The following is a 23,854-nucleotide window of genomic DNA, read 5'->3' as shown; positions in this document are numbered from 1 at the left end:
AAACCCTCAGATTTTGTTATTAACTTTGATTCATACCTTCGTAATGGATTGATGCCACTAATGTATTGTTGAAATGTTGAATTAAATGTATATTTTTGCGCCCGACTTATCTTTCAATGCATTATATAGAGTACAAAAACAATATAAACTTTGTGACTATATGAAATGTACAACTAAAAACGTCAATATATAATTCAGTTTTGACGGGAGAAAATTGAAAAAAGTTAAGACAATACATAGTTTATTAAATTAACATTTCCCTGATGTTGAACGTCTTTGGAATTTATAGACCCAATGAATGAACACATTGCACATGAAGTAAATGACAGCTTAGATATCAATATGTGTCAAATAATGACTGAAGCAATATGTTGTAGAGTAGTTGTCCATATATATTGTTAAAATCATTCTCGTCATCTCCATAATTATAAATGTAATCACGAAATAACAGGTATGTCATAACAGGGGGCGGGAACACTGTAGGTTTAGAATTGGTACCACCTTGTCCTGAAGAAAAGAATTCATTGTAATTTACAAGTATTATTATTAATTTTATCATAATAGAAATAACTGTTACAATATCAATCAACGAGCCGAAGACTAGAGAGCCGATATAAATTAAATGCAACATAATTGCTTGTTATTCTCCTGCAGCAAAAATGGAGCATTCTATTCAGATGCCTTTCGGGTTTGTTTGTCTTGGTATGTGGCTGTTTTAAAAATGACTTACATGTCTCCTTTTTTCATAAATATAATATATCTGTTGTCCCTGTGTTATCGTCTATAATAATTGTCAATTCTTACATATAATATAAATATTAATAGTATTATGAGTTTGATTGTATCTTATGAATATGTATTACTTATTTTCTTATCTTCTGCATGATCTTAGGGAAAAAAGAACAATTTCATAACTGAACATCAGTGCAATAGTTTATGCTAGGGCTATGCATATATTGGTACCAAAAACATATACATATTTCCCCTAGAATATTGAAGTGAAAAGACTTTAAAAGAAGGGTCTTCAAAGATAGTAGGATTTAAAACGGAGTTTTACAGATGACCACGGATACGTTCCAAGAATCGTAACAATTCGTACAAACCATATGAGCAACACGGCGGGTACCAATAGTGAGACTGAATCCGTTTACCCTTCCGGAGCACCAAACATTACCCTAGTTTTTGGTGGGTTTCTTGTTGTTCAGCCTTTAGCTCTCTATGTAGTGTTTTGTAAACTTGTTTGTTATTTCGTTTTTTGTCATACTATTGCCAATTTCTCTCGACTTTTGCGTTTTGAATATCCCCTTGGTATCTTCCGCCTCTATTTAAATAACAGTACTGACTGTGATGTTCTTCTTTATTCATGTCAAAAACAAAGACGATGATATTTATTTTTTTCTTGTTTTTTACACAGTTCCTTATTTACGGTGTTCTTACTATAAACGATATTTTCTTGATTTTTTCCTGCGTTTGAAACGTTTGGTTTATCTATCATGTATCCAAATGAAATAAATAACAGAAATATAACGTCGTCGCTAGAAGTTTAATTCCTGTGTCAATGTATGTGTTGTTAGGTTGGTCTTTTACTGACGTTCTTCAAAAATTTGAAGGAAAAAAAATGTATGTGCTTAAATTTTATTACCAAACTATAGATTAGAGTTAACGGTTTACTACAACCATTTAGTATACACCACTGGTGTTTGCTCTTATTAGATTATTAGGTTTTCTGTACAAAGAAAATTTATTTAGTAATCTATATAGTATATATATATATAAAGTGCCTAGAAAATCAACCTAACGATGTTAGAGTAGATCTGTTTCTTTACTTCCTCCCCGAGAGGGGCTGGAACCTGTACTTTTTATTTCTAACTTCTACGACAACACCGCCTAGCATTGCGCAGACACCTTATCCCCTCCTCTAACTATAGCTGATAAAAATCAGCTTTCGTTTCGGGAGGTGTTACCTTCTCGTAGGAATTAAACAAGGATATCTGAAACAATACACGAAGTATTCTTTTAGTGTACAGAAATTATCATCTACTCATCTCGTCAGTATAATTACAGGATGCTAATCTATTTTTAGAAGCATACAATCACTGTAAATAATTATATATGTATATGTCTGCCTATGTGTAGTGACAACTGCAAATTATACCTTGTCCATCGGATTTCTTATGATTAAGAAATACCAGGCGTTAGAATATGTATAAAGTGCCTAGAAAATCAACCTAACGATGTTAGAGTAGATCTGTTTCTTTACTTCCTCCCCTAGCGGGGCTGGTATACAAGTCTAAATTGAAAACAACGTTCAAACCTATGATTGCGTTGGATAAAAACCGCAATTTTTATACATGTGCATGCAAAACTAATTTCTTGGTAGAGGGGTCTAAATACAGCACAAACAACATTTTCCAAAAGACCAAAAAAGACCAAAAATATATTTATGTACAAAAAAATGATTTAAAGGTGTGTCTCCATTAAATGTGGTTAGCATTGACTTTTCCCCTTTATTTTTGAATTCGTATATCCAAGTAGCTAGCTGCGTATCCGTCGCTCTTACGGTCTTCCTAATATTTCTCGATAATTTGCGGACCAAAAAGTCTCTTTTGTCCGCAAATTATCAAATCAATATCACAAGGACAATAAGAGCTACGGTTTCGCAGCTAATAAATGGTAATGTTACAGAATCCCCGTTATATACTGATGTCACATATAGCTCGTTTGAATTGTTTTACATATGCCATTTCGGGGCCTTTTATAGATTGCTATGCGGTTTGTGTTTTGCTCATTGTCGAAGGCCGTATGGTGACCTATAGTTTCTAACTTCTACGTCATTTGATCTCTGGTGGAGAGTTGTGTTGTCTCATAGGTAATCATACCACATCTTTTTTTTATTATATCGATTTCTATTATCGCAACAACAAAAAAACAAGACTAGTTATTTATAAAATCTTACATATTCCTCAATTTACCGTTATATAAAAACTAGATACAACTTTCAGTGAAAATAAGGTCAATTAGGTATTTGATATAGGTATTTTCTATATTTTTCTAAACAGATTACTTACGTTGTAACATATTTTGGAACTGTCCATTTACATTTATACATCCCAAACTCAAGACAATTAAAATACAATATTTCACAACCATTTTGAATTTCACTTCTTACTCGTTCATGAATTCTGACAAGAAGTATCTACATATGACATTTTAGTATGAAAAGTCAATTCAGGGAAAATACCAAACCTGATGCAACTTAACATGTGGTAAACATCTTTTACGAACAAAACCTAAATTGTTTCCATATAAATAACCTGTCAGAAGACAATGAAATTATTATGTTAAACACTAATTGTCCAGACAAAAAAATGCAGATATTCTTCATGTAAACTTATGAATAATTAAACCAATTCTTCCTACATAATGTTAAAAAAATCAGTCAACAGGAGTTTCCTAACATTATTTTCCCACGGAATTGTGTATTATAACAAGAACCGGCGTGATTGGCTATATACCATATGTGTTAACAGTGTATTCCTAGTATACTTTAACATATACATGTACCTACATTTGTTTGGCCCATATAGCATTGTCTAAGCAAATTTGCTTAGCCGCATAATGAGTACATGTGCACTTTGAACTATTTGAACTGTGATTAATTTGTATGGAAACAAAAAGAAAATGTTATCAAGCATCTATAAAAGAAAGACAATAGAAGGCAATAGCCAAAACAATTCGTAATGCATGAATTGCTCATCCTTCATTTATCAAGTGCAATGGTGTCTGTTGAGGATTTGCTGATCAAGACGATTTAAACAGATAAAAGACATCAATGTAGACCATTAATTTTGTTTAACTGCTTAATCTATTTTGCTTCTTTTTTTTGTGTTAATTTGTTTTCTCATTGACGTGTACCGAATATCGCATTATATTCGAAAAATTGTAACAGTCTGCATTAACATGTGCCCCAAAAATGAACTAAAACTCCTTTTTTCTGTATTAAGGTCAACATAAAGATTTCGAAACCTTCAGCAACGACTAATTCACCAAATAGAAAATTTATATTCCTTAAGGATGTTTGCTCCTCTTGTTTTTGAATTTTTACCAGATTTTCGGAATCCTCTGATTTTATCCGTGTATTGCCATTAAAAAAAATTGCCCGCTAACCCCTACTTTTCTTTTCAAAATTTTATTACATAAAGTTTAAAAAGCCATATTTGAAAATCTTATAAAATCCTTGTAATTTTTTCATAGTTTTTGAAACGAAAAAGCGGCCAATGTTAAAAGTATGAAAAATCTAGAGAGAATAATTTCCCGCCAAATTTTCAATGGTTTATATCGCGAAAACAAGCACACGGACCTTTCATTTTTTTCTGCATTTTTAGTTCCTTTATTTATATACTATCAATTTAGAACAGTCTTTTAAAAAGCTTGTTATTTTGAAACAGAGTAGCGAACATCTCTTTGTTTATGCGCCTATGTGAGATTTTGTATCTGTAAATCCAGTTCTCAGGAACAATGTAACGTTTTAAGTTTCATATTCCTGACCGAAATTATTTATAAATTCGATATTAAACTTGATATCAAGAATACATTTCCGGCACTTATTTTTCCTTAAAGAAAACAATTAAAATTATAAAAAAAAGTCCTCTATCTAGACATGTCTATTAATATTGACCATTTATCATTTATCATGGTTTTCCTTTTATTGTGATAGACAGTTATTAATGCTTGAATTGCGGTACATGATGTAAAGCGAATCAAGTGAAATGTGCATTCAAGTTTCAACCTCTTATACCAAATTCTTTACAATATTGGAAATACGTATAATTATTGCTTCCACAATATTTTGTTTTAGATGCAAATATACAAAATCAGAAATCTTTGGCACATATAATTTAATATCTGTTAATCTAAATTAAATACTAAATATCAAGTTTCTACCCTTTTTTGTCTAGACAAAAATTTCAAATATTCTTTATTTAAACTTATAAATAATTAAACTAAGCCTTCCGACATAAGACATACTGTTCTTAAAGAAAACTCAAACATAATGAGTCTTCCTACCTCTAGTTAATTTTTAACCTTGAATAAAATTGAGAATGGAAATGGGGAATATGTCAAAGAGACAACAACCCGACCAAAGAGCAGATAACAGCCGAAGGCCACCAATGGGTCTTCAACACAGCGAGAAAATCCCGCACCCGGAGGTGGTCCTCAGCTGGCCCCTAAATAAAATTGTGTACTGGTTCAGTGAAAATGGACGTCACACTAAACTCCAAAACATATAAAGGAACTAAAATTAAAAAAACATACAAGACTAACAAAGGCCAGAGGCTCCTGACTTGGGACAGGCGCAAAAATGCGGCGGGGTTAAACATGTTTTGTGAGATCTGTCTATTTTGCCTGAAGAAGTTGCAATCAGTTTTTTTTTGTCCAGCAATTCTTTCAAATCATATTCCTATGTAACTGCAGATTTTGAACAAAAAAGAATATATATGGAAGGAATAAAAGTCTGTTAAAATCCACTTATTTGTGAAGTTTGTAACGTACCTTCTATTAAAATTACAGTCTCCAAGAATATTATTCGCCATGTAGTCAGTACTTAAAAACACTGGAAGATCGCGTAATCAGATCATGTAACCGCATTATATTATTATTACAAAAATAAGAAGAGATAGTTTGATTGGCAACGAGACAACTTTCCAACAGAGACCATTTATTTTTCCTCCAAAAATAATTCTTGAGGTTATAAGAACGCACAGTGATATATTTCAATGGGCTAACGTTCATTATTTCTAAATCACCATAAAAAGTATGGCGTAATACACATTTCTTATAGCAAGTTTTCGTTCTTTCGTACATAACTGCAAATCCATAAATTGAATAAAATGTTATTTAAAATTTTCAACACGGTTTTACATGTTCATGGAATAATAAGAAAATCAACTATATTGTTAAAGATCTTGACCTATATATATTTGCCATCTCTATTCACACGAAGCAAAGCTCATCCGAAGATTATAATATACCATAAAACATGTTGATCTAGTCTTTCAACTTCAGCTTCCATTCAAAGAGGGAGAAGACAAACAGGGGCTATCGAAAACCATAAGTCGAAGAAAATATAAACAACAGTTACAAATAACACTTCACAGAAAACTATAGATTAAGCAACACGAAGTCCACCAAAAACTGAGGGTGAACTCGGATGTTCTGGAAGGGTCTATAGTTTCTGTTCCACAAAGTGACCCACCGTGTTACTCCTGTTAAAATGCTTTGATGTCAGAGTGATATCCAATGATTATACATCATGCAGTGCACTGTCTCTTTTCTAACCACAAGACAGCATCAAATTCATAAACAGTCGTTACATGTAAATTTTCTAACCCTAAAACTTGACTGAATGTACAAATTTGATATGAACACATTGTTTTCCATGACTAAGTACTCGGAAGGTTAAGCAGGTTAAGCAGTTCCTACTCTATTAGTGACCCATCGTGTTGCTCATAACAAGTAAAAATTCAGTAATAAGTCAAATTCGAAGAAAGGAGGATCTGAATGTGGCTACGACAAAAGGAATATATCAATGTTCATTTGTGACACTAATATTTCATAACGGTCAGTACAATAGACGATGCATAATGCATAAATAATCATTATTTCAAAGGAAAACTATACCTCGAATATCTTAATCAGTTTGAAATTAATGAAACCACCTGAAGTTGAACATCGTTGTCTTAGAAAGTTTCGTACATTTAAATTACTATTCACATTACAAATAAACTTTCATCATCCTAGTGGCTACTAGGCAGATGATACTCATGGGGTCTATCAGTCGACCAGCACGGTACACTCGGCTGGTTGCCCAATGGTCTATGTATTTCATCTACAGTGAACACTAGAGTTTGAATCACCCTCATGCCAAGGTGTGTCCGATCTGATCTTAATTGACTAGTATTGTCTGTTTTTGTGTCGAAGGTCGGTGGTTCTCTCCGGGTACACTGGTTTCCTCCAACAATAAATATTTGCCGCTATAAAATGCCAAAGAGTACGTAAAGTGGCGTTAAATAACAACTTTCAATCAATCAATCTTCCATATTACGTTTGTTCTTATAAATGTTCCTGTCTAATTATGATGGCAATCATTTATTGCGTTCATCCTCATTCTACCTCCAGTTCGCCTAGTCGGTAATTGTCTAGTTTGTTCTTTTGTTATATTTTTTTTTAGTTAAAAGACTGTTGTTAAAATATGTAAGCTTTGTTTTGTTATACTGAAATTGCTACGATTTGCGTTTATGTGTTTTATTCCAAAAAATATAATTATACATAGAAGTCTTTAATCAACAAATATATCTATTAAAAACAATACATGGAACTACATGTACAACAAAATTGTAAAACAAACTTTAACAATGACAAGATTACAAAGTTTATCAAATTCATGATTGACAACATGAGTTATTGCAAAATACTTTAGTATTCCTTGATCATAATTCCTTTGTAACAACAATAATCATTCCATCCTGACTTGTTATAGTTCTCGCACTAGTAATAATAGTAGTATAACGGAAATATGTCATCACAGTTTTAGTTAAGCTAGGGTCGGAAAGTATATTGTGATTTGATAAACTGCCCTGTCCCAGCATGCATCATGTTTTTTCTGCTGACTTTTTAATATAAAAAAAGCATATTGACCAAACCAAATGTACAATAATATAAATAAGTTCATAGAACTGCAAAAACGGTCGTTTCGTCTATCCTATGCAAATAAAGCAGCTGAAAATAAAAAAATATAAAACTAGGAATTTGGTTTTTATAATACTATTCAGGAAGAAATGAAACAGAAATTTATTAATGTGACGTTGCCTAATAACATTTCAAATAATCTCCTTTTTAATACTATACATTCAGTAAAACCAATACCATGGTGTTTTTAAAAGTGAGGGGAGATAACCCTAACATCTATAACGAAAATATGAACAACGTGTACTAGTTCTTCTTCTTCTAATAATTTGCATACCACCTCTGGTGTATTATCGCAAATGAGTTCAGTGATAATGTATCATCTTTATGATTTTTCTTTCAGGTTTCAGTTATCTCCTTTTCTAATTTGTTTATGTTTCTTTTTTGTTTGTTATCTTCATAGATTGCACCGTCAGTTGACTCAGACTAACCGTTGCGCAACTAGTATGACGACCGCGTTTCCCGGTCTCTGCTATCCTCCATATAACATTACATACATAACTTTAATGCTCATGGTATTTGACATGACTTGCAAATTTCATAACGAATGATGAATACACACCAGGAGATGCTTACTCTGAAGACACACTCAGTATCATTCTGTTTTGAGTTTCTGTGATTTGGACTGTTTCACTCCCATGTTGTCTGTTTTTACTTAAACCAAGGAGGTTATATGAAATATAATATAATTTCCTTGCTTAAACTTATCCGGCTTTTTAAAACTAATTTCGGTATGCTATCGTCATGTTTATTTACCGAACGGCAACAATTACTTAAATTTCAGTTTTGTTTTCACAATCTCCAAACATTACTATTATAATACAACATAAATGACTCACCCATTAACAGGGATGGATTTGACATCAATGAACGCATATCTCCAACTGTCCCTCGTTCCTGCACGTGTTCTAATCCTTCATCTAAAAATCCTCTTGACTGTAATATACCACCTTTAATCGTAGATAGAAATGTAATCAAATCAACTACAACTTACTTTTTTCTTTTCTTTTCCAAGAAAGTCACAATTGTCATATTCATTAGGATAATAAGTATAAGAAAAGGTTTTTCAGATAATGAAACTTCAATTTTTTTGTGCTTTTTTTCAATTTCAAAGTTTCAAGTGTCAATTTTCGAGTTAAAATCAAGTTTTTAAATGTGAATGTTCAACCTATCAAGAACTGATCAATCGACCCAACCTTTTATAAAATCAAATTTTAAAATTCCAGCTCTGATATTATATTTAATATGTATAATTGCCAACTAAAATTGGGTACCACCGAAGCGGAGAGAGGACAAAAAATAAGCAAATTGAGATAACGCTTATCAAATAATTTTCTTTTGTATGCTAACATGTACCAAACAAAGTCTAGATTTTGTGTTTAACTTAAAAAGAATGGTAATTTTGTGATCGATCGACTTGTCGCCACACAGGCTAGATATTAAACTGTTTTCCCTCAATTTAAGAATGACAATAGGACTTCAAATTCTTTGAAATTCTGTTTCTTAAATATGTTTGAAAACGAATACCTATTTAAACAATTAAATTAGTGCATATAAACTTTCCATTCTCGGATATAATTTTTTACGAAACTTCATAGAAAAAAGTGGCACAGTTTTAGTCGTAAAAGGAGTTCCTATGAGAAATTGCATTGTCATATTTACAGAAGTGCAACCAATACAGTGTGTCATCTGTACACTCCAAACACGAACACCGTAATTCGCAGAAGGAGTGGTCCTTCAAAATTTTCTTTGGACCATTGGAAACCGAGCAATATTCTATTTTGCAAAATTGTATCCCAATCAAACAAATCTCAAAAGAAAAAGGCAGCCATTGTATAGACTACACAGTATTACAATAGTTCTTAGAGACTGTTAATTTCATAAATATATTCATAAACAAATGTTTTTTCTACCTAATTATACACGATATATATTAAACATACAAAAACAACAATAGTAAAATTACTGAAAATTTCTCAGCATGAAACTTTAAAGCACCGTGCAAAATTTAAACTTGAAACTCGAAATCTGAAATTCGTTACTCGAAACATAAAAATCCTAACTAGAAACTGTTACAGATCTGAAGGTGACACATTGCAAGGCAAAGGTTTTGTCACTACCCAACAAACACCCTTTTTTCCAGTGGAAGTCAAAATTTCTCGGTCAACCTATATTGCAGAAACTATTAATTGAATTGATATTTTCACGTCCTGAACATGCGTGAAATATTTTCCACTGGAATTAAAAGGCAAACAACAATCAACCAATCATTTAAGGAAAAAATGTAGTTTTCATCTCAAATTTCTGAATTGGTGTCTCATCAAAATTGTTTTCACAGAAAATGACGCTGCTCGTCAATCACATCACCTTCACATGAAAACCACTTCCGTTTAATAGTTCTCGCTGTTGTTTTGTCTACTTACTTCCAAATGGATTGTATTGTCTCTGCGGTCTATATGTTTCATACATACTAGGTCTTCTTGTATTTCTCGATCGTGGATATAAATATCGAGAAAAACTGTTATATTGAAAAGATGGAGATTCACGTAGATATTCTAATCCTTCATCCAAGAATTTTCTTTGTGATCGATAGTCTAAAAATAAAACAGACAACATGTCAATTCTATATGTATACAGGGAAAATTGTATATGAAGCAATAGCGCTTCTACTGTAAAATCTAAGGCATTGGTTGAAAACTAAGCACAAAAAGACCATTTCGAGCTTTTGAATATTACTTTTATTCTATAACGATTTTTGGAAATGAATTTTTTATTAAATATGTAGCTAGCTGTTAATAAAATGCTAAACGAATTTGAACATTGATATTGACGAGAAGTATTTTTCTCCGTTTGTTTGACAATTATTAGTATTATGACAAATAAGACGTTTTAATTTACGAAAAATTATTGGTATCTTCTTTTATGCATGATACATTTGAGTACGTTTTATTTCTTTGCATGGCGTTTAAAGCAGGCTTCTGGAAAGACGTAAATGTCTAGTCGAACTATTTGAACTAAATTTTGGCGTCAAAATATATGCAAAAATCTTATAGCTGAAGAACCATTTGGTTGAGTTGTTTATCAAGCAAATCATAACAGAAATTTGCGAAAGCTGACCTTTGAAGATAAAGGTTCGAATAAATATTCGCATAAGCATTCATTTAAGTTCAACAAATTTCTGGAAACCTGATATATGTTATGGTCATAGATTATATATATTAGCTTTCAAAAAATATCAATTTTCAATTATGTGTTAGATATACTAAGGGAGCTACCATTTGATTTTTATGGGGGGGGGGGGCTAGGATGAAAAATTTTGTCCTGCTTTTTTTTTTTAGTTGTAATCTCTGTCCTGGCGTTTTATTTTTTACTCTATTCGGTCCTGCCTTTTTTTTTAACTAGTTTATCCTGAATTTTTTTACACAAATTGTCATCCTGCCTTTTTTTTTTACCAAGTTGCTCATCCTGCCTTTTTTTTTACTCAAAACTCCTGGCCTGCCTATTTTTTTCAAATTTCATCCTAGCCCCCCCCCCCCCCTCCCCATAAAAATCAAATGGTAGCTCCCCAACGGTTTGAATCAAGCATTTTTGCACAGTTTGGAATAATGTATTAAATGCATCCCTAACTCGTATCGGAAATTTGGCTCGTGTGATGAAAAATAATTCAAGATTTAGTTTAAGATAATCAAACTTTTACTTTTCAACAATACTATACCTTGATAAAACTGTGTTGATGCTTCCAAGATAGATAATGCAAATATCAGGCAAACAAATATGTAATTCATTTTTGTATATCCTAGATATATGCTGAAATTAAATTAAAAAGACCAAATATAGATTATTCGATTGATTGATGGGCGTTTGGAATCTAGCAGCAAGTATTTAACTAGAACTGTCGATATTTTCAACGGTAAAATCAGATAAACTTTTGACATTTCTTCAGAAATATTAATATTACTACACAAAGAAGGATATGTTAGGTCCTTTGTGCTCTCATGATACTCCTGTGTTGTTCTTTGTAGTGCATTGTTCTCCTTTGTGGTGTTTTTAAAAACCCGTAAATTTCAAAATGTACATTGTGTGACATTGGTTGCATACGAATCATATTTTGTCATTCGTTCTACAATGCACATATGTGTATCATTATCAACGTCTAGCAAAGAAATTCGCTTAAACCGGTTCTACAAACATGTAGTGGCCGTCTTGAACTTGCAGTGAGTGAACTGTGTCTGACCCTAGTTTTTTTGTTGAGGTTGGTGTTGCTATGTCTTTAGTTTGTATGTTGTGTTTTCTAGACTGTTGTTTGTCTTTTCGTCGTTTTTGTTTTTTGCATGATTTTGACAGTCTCTCTTCGTCTTATGAGTTTTGAATCTCCCTTAAGCATTTAAATGACGCACGACAATAGAAGTGTTATTTCTTTGCCTTGGGTTTTCCAAAGTATGTGCAGGGATTCTGTGAGATGATTTAAAACACTAGATCATTTATTTTCCATTTAAAGTTCAAACTAGTCATAAAAGGTGTGGAGTTTTCTCATTGGTGAAGGCTGTATGCTGACATATAATTTCTTACATACACAACATTTGAACTCTGGTGGATTGTTGTCTCATTGGCAATCATATCACATCCACATCTCCTTATTTTTATATAACCTACCCAAATATTATTTTGAAAATTGCAAGAAAAATGTTACTTTCAAAATTTATATTTTCAACCCCCTAAAAAGACGACAACAAACATACAATAACTACAAATACAGGGTCATCTTGGTTATTTCTTAGTTCATAATGATTATCTCTATATCTGTCCACATAAATTCATATAATAGTATGCCATTGAACCTCTGTTCAGGGCCGTTTAGTGACCAGCAATATACATAAGTAATACGTGGGTGTCAGTAATAAGTAAATGTAATGATCTTCTTGTCACATGTAAATAATATTTATCTTAAACATATTTATTGACACCATATTTACTAGCTTCATGAGTGTCAACATTAATATGTCATTGAAATAATGATATATTTGGGCTAAATGACAGTCAGACAAACAAACAACCAGGGAAAGAGAAAACCCGCACGTATTGTTATTTAAAAATGTCTTATATGTTTACGTGCATTCAAAATGATTATTCTTATAATTTAAGATTTTTTACGTAAATTAAAAGAAATAAATGCATGTATTTCTATGTGAAGATAATTTCAACTTGCAAGAGTTGCAAACCTAGAAAAAAGCTAAAATAAAAATCAGCGACATCGCTCATTTATCGAGCCATTTTAAAAACCCCCTCCCCCCTCGTATATTATGATACAACGGATACCCTATTTGAAATTACTAATGCCACGAAAGAAAATTGCCATCGCTTTTTCTATATATATCTATTTTTTTTTATATATAAGTTGATAAACAGACCGAACCTGTAATATGAAAATCTGCATCCGTTAAACTGATAAGTTTTCGAAACCAAGTACTTTATTTTCTTATATTAGGTACATGTAATTACAGATTTTCTGTATTTTTTCTAATGAATAATTTATTTCACCGTGAATAATTTTTTTTATTCCATTTCACATTTGGACAACTATTTTAAATATGATTATTGAAAGCTAATATCAGGCTTATCAAGTTCATAACATCTGGATCTAGCACAAACTGCCCCAAAACAAACAGACTATAGGACAGTTTATCTTTAAAAAGTTGAATATCGAAAAACGATAATCTAACCTACATTTGATATGTTATAACAGATAACTTGCTTAAGGATATATCAAACATCGATGACCTATTACTTCAAGGTATACATAATTTCCCCTGTTAAGGACGAGAGATACTACTGAGACCCGATTACCACAAAATATCTTATAAAAAAATTCTTAAGTAGTAATTTTTTTTTCTATCATTAATATTCAACATGTGGGGTGAATTACAGGACAATATATTATTTATTGTTATCTCTATTCATAATTTGTTTTATATGTCAATGATGTAGACTATAAATGAAAAAAATATTGATAGATTAATGAGTGTCTTTAAGTTAACATTTGCCCCTTCGCATATATAGATATTGAATATATAAGCAAAAAAAAAGTCAATGACAAGGCAAATCACACTGTCATGTTTATATAGCAAGCGATATAAAAGGAGTATATTTCTTCAGTATAGAATTTGTGACAATTTTAATATGTTGTAATAAATATTTTCCCGAAGCGATGAAAAGATATTTTAAATTTCAACTGACGCTCAGCTCAAAGGTAATAAAACAATAGCTTTTCCCTTATGAAGACACACCGATAAGTCACAAACGTAATTTTTTAGAACTCAAATATGTTAATGTAAGGCAGAATTTATAGGTGGTGGATCATGATTTTTAGAGAGTGGGTGGCTTCAATAATGCTTGTATGAAATAGAAAAAGTTACATAAAAATAAGAAGATGTATTATGTTTGTCAATGAGGCAATTCTTCACCAGTGACCAATTGACGTAGAAGTTTTCAACTATAGATCACCGTACATCCATCAACAATGAGCAAAACCCATACCGCATAGCAAACTATAAAAGGCCCCAAGATGACAAATGTAAAACAATTCGAACGAGAAAAACTAACGGCCTGATTAAGAGACAAAAAAGAAAAATAAACGAAAAACAAATATGAAATACAGCAACAAACGACAATTACTGATTTATAGGCTCCTGTCTTGGGACAAGCACATACAAAATGTGGCGGGGTAAAATGTTTGCAGTCGCGCCAACACTCCATCAACCTAGGACAGTGGTGTGGCAGTACAACATAAGAACAAACTATAATCAAAGCACTGAAGTACTGAACATCGGATGACTGCAAGTTCTGGTGGATGGTCACAAGCACTTGTCTCAGAAAAAAAATCATATAAATAGATATATTTTTTTTTCTGACACAAGTTCTTGTATGGATGATGAATAAATGACAGGGAATTCAACCTCGCCGTAATAATTATTATTGTATTGTAGTTATATAATCATTTGTTATCAGTATACTCTGGTTTGTTGTTATATATTATATTAATATTTGTATAACATTTATATATATAGCAGATCATCTTAATAACTCTACAGGCAAATTTTCATCCAGTTATATATCATTCTATTCTACTATTCTAATGATAGTGCAGTGCAAGTGCATGGTGGACACTCTTCTGTAATAATTCGTTTTTCTAATAGATTTGATTTGAGTAGGCATTCATATTTTCCCGCTTTTGTTGCAAAACGTTCTCGAGATATTCTTTCGCATGCGTTAACACAAATTTTCGGTATTCATGATTTTTTATTGAAAATTATTTTCATGAATATTTATTGATGAAATTAATATATAACAAGCGATAAGGAATGTTATTTTGCACTCAATGATATCCGCGTAATTATACGAAATACGTTCGCGGTTATCAGTCAAACGTCAAGGAAATTTCTGCGGCAACATAACACCGGCATGACCTCTCAAGGTCACATCCGATGTAAAAATAAGTTGGAAACTTAAAAGACACAAAGTACAGAAATGAGAGTACTGGAAGTTACTGAAATCTAGTTCAAAACCAATAACAACTAATAAAAATATCATGTATCTAAGACTAAAATATCAATGAGTACACATCCAACTTTCAATGGATTTAGTGTAAAGACGTCATTAATAGAATTTAAGTCTTGTACTTAAATTCAGTTATCACGGTGCGCTGTACCATATATGTTTTGTTTGGTTATTAGTGAGTTTAAGTATACCATAATCTCATTGGTGGTTACTGAACCGTTAAATCTGACGTAAATAGCCTTTTCAATTTGGATCCAAGGAGGAAGGTAGAAGACAATTGAACTCGAATATAAAACCAAAAACCCGCCCTGCCTCCCAGTAATTTGACTATTTAGTAAATATATCAAGTGTGGACACAGAGTTGTGTTATCTGATTGGTCATTTTTATAATGACTGGTGCATGGGATGATTCTGCAGAGTGTCTGTAGGTGCACATCCCATTTAAATAAAAAAAAATGTTGTGTTGTTTGATTTGCTAATATGGACACTGTTTTGCATCGGAAACATTACCAAGACTGATATTGTACAGCAAATATGTTGCATATTTAATTGTCATGCCCTAAACTCCTTGCACCAAACTGAAATTTAAAGGAGCAAGATAAAATGTATGTTGTCGAATCTTTGAAATGTGAATTTAACGCAGGAAAAGAGCGTCAATACTTGAGAATATCAGTAAACAAATTTGTTACTGATATTGAACATGCAATGAAAAAATTTAGCAATTTTTCTGTCTTGTAAATATATTTAGAATTATAAACTGCTTTGGTTTATGTTATATTTTCATGTGTTGTTTGAGTTGACATTTCTGGACGCCTACATGTATTTTGCGAAATGGACATGTGAAGAATTCCGATTGATGTAAAAAGAACTGTCCTCATAGAATGATGTACACATGTGCTCTGATTTGCAGAATTCGCTGCATCAAAAAACATTTCGTTTTATAAATAGTTTCATTCACTACAGATGAACAATGTAAGGGTTTTGGTCCATCACCTGTGTAGTCTGTGGTAGTCATTTATATATATATTTGATAGTACGGTTGCCATAATCAGCGATATGCCGGTAACCTCATATTTTCAGATATACCAGTGACAGTTAAATTGCCAGCGATCTGCGGCACATACATACATTTATATTGAGATTACTTACATACAATATGTAAAAATTTGAATAATATTAAAGGCTGTGGCCAAATACTGCCAATTTGTTGTTGGGTTTTGACAAGCATCTGGGATAACAGCCGTTTACCTATGGCAAATAACTTTGTCAGAAGAGAAATAAAACAAAATCAAAATGATTTGTCCTTTTAATCATTGTAAATAAGAACAAAACATTTAATTATACATATTCTAGCACAAGTCTTTTCAATACAACTGTTAATTACTTAAAATAAAAAGATTATGATTGTTTAATCAGTTGTTATGTAAGTTGGCACGTGTTAATCGGTTCACTGATTTTCGACAATACCAATGAAAAATTGGCACGTGCCTAAACATTGTTCAATTACTTATTTATTTGTGATTCTTTTTCTATATAATTTGGAATTTATGCATAAATGTCAATATCTACCATAATATGATTTTTTTACATGTACCATCACCCCCTTCTAGTCCTTAGTGGTATATTATAAGTCCTTAGTGCACTAAGGAGTCCTTAGCAGGGTTTAGACGTACCGAGTTTAAAGACGTAATTGACAGTCAGAGAAAAAATAGAACTTGTGCAATGCCAAAATATAGGTATCGACGGATTGTATGACCGTAAATGTGCAAATGTGTATTGCAATAATATTTAGTTTGGTTTTAATTCATTGATAAAAAATCAATATGTATACCGATAAAAACAATCAATATTTAGAGATCTAATTACAGTGTTGAATAATATTATTGGTTACCTTTTAAAATAAGAAATTTACGGGCTCGGTAAACCATCTCTGTAAAAATAAGGTTGTGCTATCCCGTTTGTAATAAGTTGTAGTCAGGTACAGCCAAACTTCTAAACTAATGTTTTTATCCATGAAAGAATTTTGTAGATGTTTTAAGTAATTTGTGGTAACGAAATCGTTCCCTCAATAATTTACCAGTAATACATAGATTACATTCGTTGAAATCCAAAACATCACTAAAGATACGGACATAGAGAACGAGTTGGTATATAAATAGACACCGTAAGATGGTGCCAAAGGAACATCACCGTCCAAAAAAGAGAAATTAACAATAGGAAACGAAAAATCGTCCGTTTTGTCGTAAATTTTTGTGTAGAGTTTCCCGTGTAAAACTGAAATATCTAAATCTAGGAAAAGGACAGTGATTTGTTTATATGCCTATTAACCCATTTATCCAAGTTTTGTGAGTGCTCAACCCTTAATTTTAGTGTATTACACTAATCGTATATCTGCATCTACATGGTACAATATATTAATTTAGTACATAAAGAACAATTTGTAAGCCACTATTTCATTAGAGGCCATTCATTAACGGACTTCTGTTGTTAGCAATCATGTAAACATAACAATGATATCGGCCAATTTGTCTGCAATCAAGATAAGTAATTTACATTTGCTATTGTATGTTCAAACAAAATATGTACATGCAAATTATGATATTACCAACCCATACAACCTAATTTAAACCTGTGTTCATTTAAGTATAATATCTAACGCGTTTTTATGCCACACCAATTTGATTAATAGTTCTTCGGACAAAAGCTCCAAAAAAATATGGGGCGAGCGAGCGAAATTTTTTTGTTTTTATATATTTTCTTAAAATGATTTTTTTTGAGGCGAGTGCTATACATGTGAAGCGAGCGGTATTTTTTTTTTAATTGTGTGATTAAGAAGTTGTACAATTTATGTACATGTTATAACTGGGTTATTTCATAGACAAGAGTGCACACGCTGAAATGTCTTGCCTGCTTTACTGATCATTGATTTTAAATATAAAGCTTTACTACAAGTATCACATAAACTTAACATGATCCAAGAACATGAGGCCAAGGTCAGATATACCAAAACGGAAATACATGTACACCTTACAATCATTCCATACACAAAATATAGTTTCTAAGAAACAAACTTAACCATGACTGAAATGTAACAGTGACCAATGAACAATGAACATGAGGTCAAGGTCAGATGATACCTGCCAGACAGACATATACACCTTACAATCATTCCATACACCAAATATAGTGACCTATGATTGCTTATAGTTTAAGAAAAACAGACCAAAACACCAAATATAGTTGACCTATTGCATAAAGTATTAGAAAAAAAAGACCAAAACACAAAAACTTAACTTTAACCACTGAACCATGAAAATGAAATCAATGTTCAGATGACACCTGCCACTTGGACATGTACACCTTGCAATTATTCCATACACCAAATACAGTAAACCTATTGCTTATAGTATCTGATATATGGACTTGACCACGAAAACTTAACCTTGTTCACTGATCCATGAAATGAGGTCGAGGTCAGATGAAAACTGTCTAACAGGCATGAGGACCTGGCAAGGTACGCACATACTAAATATAGTTGTCATATTACTCATAATTAGAGAGAAACTAACATTACAAAAAAATCTTAACTTTTTTTCAAGTAGTCACTGAACCACGAAAGTGAGGACAAGGACAATGGACATATTACAGACGGGAACTTCATAACATAAAGCATCTATATACAAAGTATGAAGCATCCAGATCTTCCACCTTCTAAAATATAAAGCTTTTAAGTAGTTGGTTAACACCGCCGCCGCCGCCGGATCACTATCCCTATTTCGAGCTTTCTGCGACAGAAGTCGCAGGCTCGACAAAAACCGAGGAGCAACAGATGCTCTAATGCATATAATTTGACCTGTACCATATCAGACTTTCTTGTCTCACAGTGGCCAAGTTTATTTAATTTTGGTTATTTTCTTCAAGTAAGCTTTGTCTGTGTGAATTTTAATTTAGGAAGCATAGCAGATGCAGTTTTACAAGAGGAAGTATGTTAGTTAGGTAAATGACACATGTTGAATAAAATTAAAATTTGTGTATGTATCCAAAAAAATGCCCCTGAAAGATATTTGATAGTTGTTTTCATTGTATAGTAATGATTGCTTATTGTTGTAGTTTAGTGTTTCTGATGTTCCGTTGTTTTCCTCTTATAGTTGATGTGTTTCCCTCGCTTTTAGTTTCTTACCCGGATTTGTTTTTGCTTAATCGAATTATGTCTATTGAACAGCGGTATACTAATGTTGCCTTTATTTATTGGCTGATTGACAACCAGTTGGAACTATTTTTATAAAAATAAGGAGATGTGGTATGATTGCCAATGAGACAACTATCCACTAAAGTTCAAATGAAGTGCAAAATAATGAGTGAGGTGAATATTTCTTGCTTTGTACTAAAACAGCATCCTGAGTAAGATAGTTATATTGCTATACAGGTAGATCCAAATGTATTAAAATATTCCCTTAAAATACCTTTCACCCCATTCACATGCATGTTAGTTACTGAGCAAAATTCTCTTTCCTTTTGCTCCTAAAATCTGTAATGCATTTAAAACTCTTAGGTTGACTAGAAGTGGTTGAACCAATTACACACCCCTAATTATTATGAGCATGCCAATCACAATACGGCATTACCTTGGTCTCGTTGGAACTCTTTAAATTCCTCCCAACAAAAGAAGAGTTCTGCTTGCATGCCAAAAGATTAACAAGGGGATACGGGGTTTCATCAACATCAAATACTGTTGTGATTTTTAAAAAGTTCATGGGAATTTACAATTCATTTCATCCAAAACTGGCAAAAGATAGATAGGTCTATGCCTGTTGAAACAAGGATCGGGGGTGACGATGGTTCTAACAAATATTGATGTGTTTGTGGTCATCTAACGAAAGATTTTATTTTTCGCATCCTAGAACAGGTCTTTAAAGGTAAAACGAGAAGCATTTCGGATAACTGTGTGTTCAATTACTACTTGTCCACGGCAATGAACTGACACAACTGCATGTTGGCATCCCGATTTTTTACCTTTTATTTACAAATCGATTTATCACACGTGCGTTTAAAACGATTAATTTACTTATTTTATAGAATCTAGAGGGTAGATAATAGCATTTTGTACCTTGTTTGTAGAACAGTGAAATATGTTTCAATAAATGAAACTCAATAAAAATGAACGAGCTATAATGTTAAAAGTCTTATTTTTTCTGATACTATAAAAAAAGAGGGAAAATACAAAAGCGGTCCACAAAAAAAATAAACAAAAAAAAAAACAACAAGAAATTAAGGATTGAGCAATATAAACCCTTCAAGAACCGGATAAACTCAAGTGTATCGGAAGGGTTATGAAAAATATAAATAGCACTTTGTAGATGTGCACTTTTCTGGATTTACTTTCATCAGGAACGCTCATACCCGAAAAATTGAAAGTCAAATGATCTCGTTGTCGTAAAGCTTAGTTTAAGTCAACCCATTAAGTCGATTTCTAGGTGTTAGTGAAGAATCAGGCAGATCTAACTGTATTTGGTTTCCTTTTAAAAGATTGATAATATTGTTACCAAACTCCGGGCTGAAGTATTTATTGTAACCGTGGCACCATCAACTATATAGCGGAATGTGGAACAAAAGGGTTGTGCTATTCAATGTCTAACTTCTTATCATTTATTACAAGAAAACTCTGTATAAGTATTGTCTTATACGAATGAAGTAACAAGTCGACGAGAAGGGAAGCACAGTTGGTTCCTATATGATGCTGCGAGCATATTGAAAGCATATCTACATATTCATATCAATAAGCTGTGCCCATCCTCCTCAATGGTTCATGGTTTTTGTCAATTATAAAACAAAAACAATTTGTAATAATACAACAAAGCAAATATATAATATAAAAAATAATATACAATAAATCGAACTTATTAGCAAAAATAAAAAAAAAGAGTTTCTGTCCCATTTATTTATACCTGAATAGAAGACTCGTAAGAATTGCACGCATATTTAAGTACAGCCAATGATTGTTTGAGTTTCATAGTTATCACATTTTTTTGTTACGAAAAATTCAAAGGAAACCAGACTGACCGTAATAATAGCCTTATAAGTAAGCATAACCAAACATTAACTGCGCTTTATCAGTCGCTAAGACTAAAACAACACCGAAGTAAAGATCAATCACCGAACAACTGGCAATTAACTGAAACGATTGCACTTTGTACAACACATCTATGTGTTATTATGTAAATCAGTTCAAACTCATTGTTTTAGCCATTTAACTATTGTAATCATACGCTATTTCATTTCCATGTGAAATTGTATGTTTGTTTTGCAAAAATCCGTTTGAACTTGAAAAAAAAACTATCTCTTTAACTTTTCACATTTGACTGGCTGATTTTTTTTTTCTCTTTTAGAACATACCTTTACTCTTGGGTATTCCTTGGACGTGAAAGTAAAAATTACTTTAGATTTTTTATTTATATATAGTCATTAGCTTCATGTACCTTAATGATTGTTCTGACAGATTTTATATTTCATACACATATAGTTAATAGGTTTGTAGTAAAACATCAATACTTATCTAAAAGGCAATAAACATCTATTTTTGGGCCATTATTTAACAGTATTGTAAGATTTATGGCTATTATTATTTTTTTTCTGTGTGTATCAAATGGCTCTTTCTGTATTTGCATGGTATCACACGTGTTGTTAATAATTAGTATAGTAAATTGCTTCACTTTAAACGATTCACACTTACATGTATTTAGGAGTAAAACAATCTTAACGTATAATATACAGACATAATCTATACTAGATAGTTTCCTGTCTAATAAGTTATATTTGCAAAATAACGATCCAATGAAAAACCAAAATAATCATCTCTTGCTATAGCACAAAGACTTGGATCAGATGAACATTTCATTGCACTAGTTTCAAAGGCCATTGATCTAGATAACATTGATTCCTGATTGTCAAAATTGAATCCTTGAATCCTTGAACCGTATATATGAACATAAAATACTAATAATGGATGTCTTGGTTGATGAGTGTAATAGATCAGATTAATTCTATAAGTGACAAAAAGGGTATGTTAAAAGAAAGCACTGGGGTAAAATGTAAATCAAAGATCAAACGATGGAGATTGTCACAAGGCAAGAAAGGCTTATAATAAAGCAAACAAATGTGTGCTGGAGGATTCGAAGTGCTGAGAATAAGAGTGACTTGATGAGACAAAGTAGAAATTATAACAAAGCAATGAACAAATAACACTTTGTTTATCGAAGAACATTATTGGCAAGTTAAAAAATCTGAAACTAATGACCCATCATTATTTTATCCCTTTTGAATAAATATGAAAAGTGTATACTTTTTTTAACACTTTAAAAAAATAAACACTTTTTTATGATACAAATGTAGAATTTGATATTGTAGATTTAGGTGTAACAGAACACAACATATATAATGCTTCATCTACAGAAGATGAAATTTTGAAACCTATAAAACAGCATAAGAATGAACAAGCATAAGGCTTAGATTTTATTTTGGAAGATGTGTTTTTGGATCATTCATCAGTTAAACTGCTTGACATTTGTACCAACATTTTTATCTTGCTTTCGATAAAGGTATTGTACCTGAAGATTGGACAACGGTTGGTTTATTTGCCTTTTTTTATAAAATGAGTTTCCTACGTGATAATTAAAGAGGGTTCAAGTATTAAGCTGTTTTTTTTTCAAATTTATTGTCTATTTTGTTAAACAACTGACTAAATATTGACCTGGAGAGTATGAATCTTCTATGTGAAGAGCATGAATCTTCTATATGAAGAGCATGAATCTTGTATGTGAAGAGCATGAATCTTCTATGTGAAGAACAGGCAGGATTTAGGAAAATGTATGATTCTATTGATCCTATTTTTAATCTGAAATATTTCATTGATTTACACATTGGAAGAATCAAAGACCTTTATTGCACATTTATTGATTATCGTAAGGAATTTTATTCTGTTCAAAAGATTTCATCTTAGAACAAAATATTTCAATATAATTTGGAAGGGAAATGTTTAATTTTATTTTTGGTATGCACGAAAGTGCCAAATCATGTGTTAGACTAGAAACAGCAAACGGTCTGATTTTTGTTTAGAAAGGTCGGAGTAAGGCCAGGTGAAAATCTGTCACCCGTGTTGTCATTATTTAACAATGATGAGCATTCTGTCACCCACAAGTTGGCAAACGTGTACTATTAGCAACAAAATAACATATTGTCTCCCATTTATTCACTTAATCATATATAATCATATGATAATATTATATATTAACTCATATTTTATGTCTTGTTTATCAACATTCCTTACTTTATATGTGTTATATGTATTTCTTTATTGGCAGTGATCCTGGATGCCTTTTTATATCCCTTTTGGTTACAAAGGTCGGTATGTTTTTTTTTAACTTTCTCTGTATGCATGTATAATCTAGAATATGCTTCTAACACAGCAATGCTAATGTTCAATAAATTACACAGTTAATAAACGTAGCAGCAGCTGTAGACAAAACTGACAAACTCCGTCTGTAAGTGCATGTTCTTT

General features: G+C 31.9%; 1 protein-coding gene across 1 annotated transcript; it reads right to left on the bottom strand.

Annotated features, from left to right (window-relative positions):
* Nucleotides 1–7,323: 7,323 nt before the first annotated feature.
* On the bottom strand, nucleotides 7,324–21,716 carry LOC127732659 (uncharacterized). The gene is made up of 5 exons (XM_052241772.1): nucleotides 21,694–21,716; nucleotides 11,462–11,553; nucleotides 10,170–10,340; nucleotides 8,586–8,696; nucleotides 7,324–7,779 (listed from the first exon to the last, which is right to left on the bottom strand). The coding sequence occupies exons 2-5, from the start codon at nucleotides 11,529–11,531 to the stop codon at nucleotides 7,763–7,765; spliced, it is 369 nt and encodes a 122-aa protein (XP_052097732.1). The 5' UTR covers nucleotides 11,532–11,553; nucleotides 21,694–21,716; the 3' UTR covers nucleotides 7,324–7,762.
* Between the last annotated feature and the right edge of the window lie 2,138 nt (nucleotides 21,717–23,854).

This window comes from Mytilus californianus, unplaced genomic scaffold (genome assembly GCF_021869535.1).
Source record: "Mytilus californianus isolate M0D057914Y unplaced genomic scaffold, xbMytCali1.0.p SCAF_26, whole genome shotgun sequence".
NCBI classification, from domain to species: Eukaryota; Metazoa; Mollusca; class Bivalvia; order Mytilida; family Mytilidae; genus Mytilus; species Mytilus californianus.
Note: the sequence above shows the minus strand (reverse complement) of the source record. Positions and strands in the feature narration are given on the sequence as shown.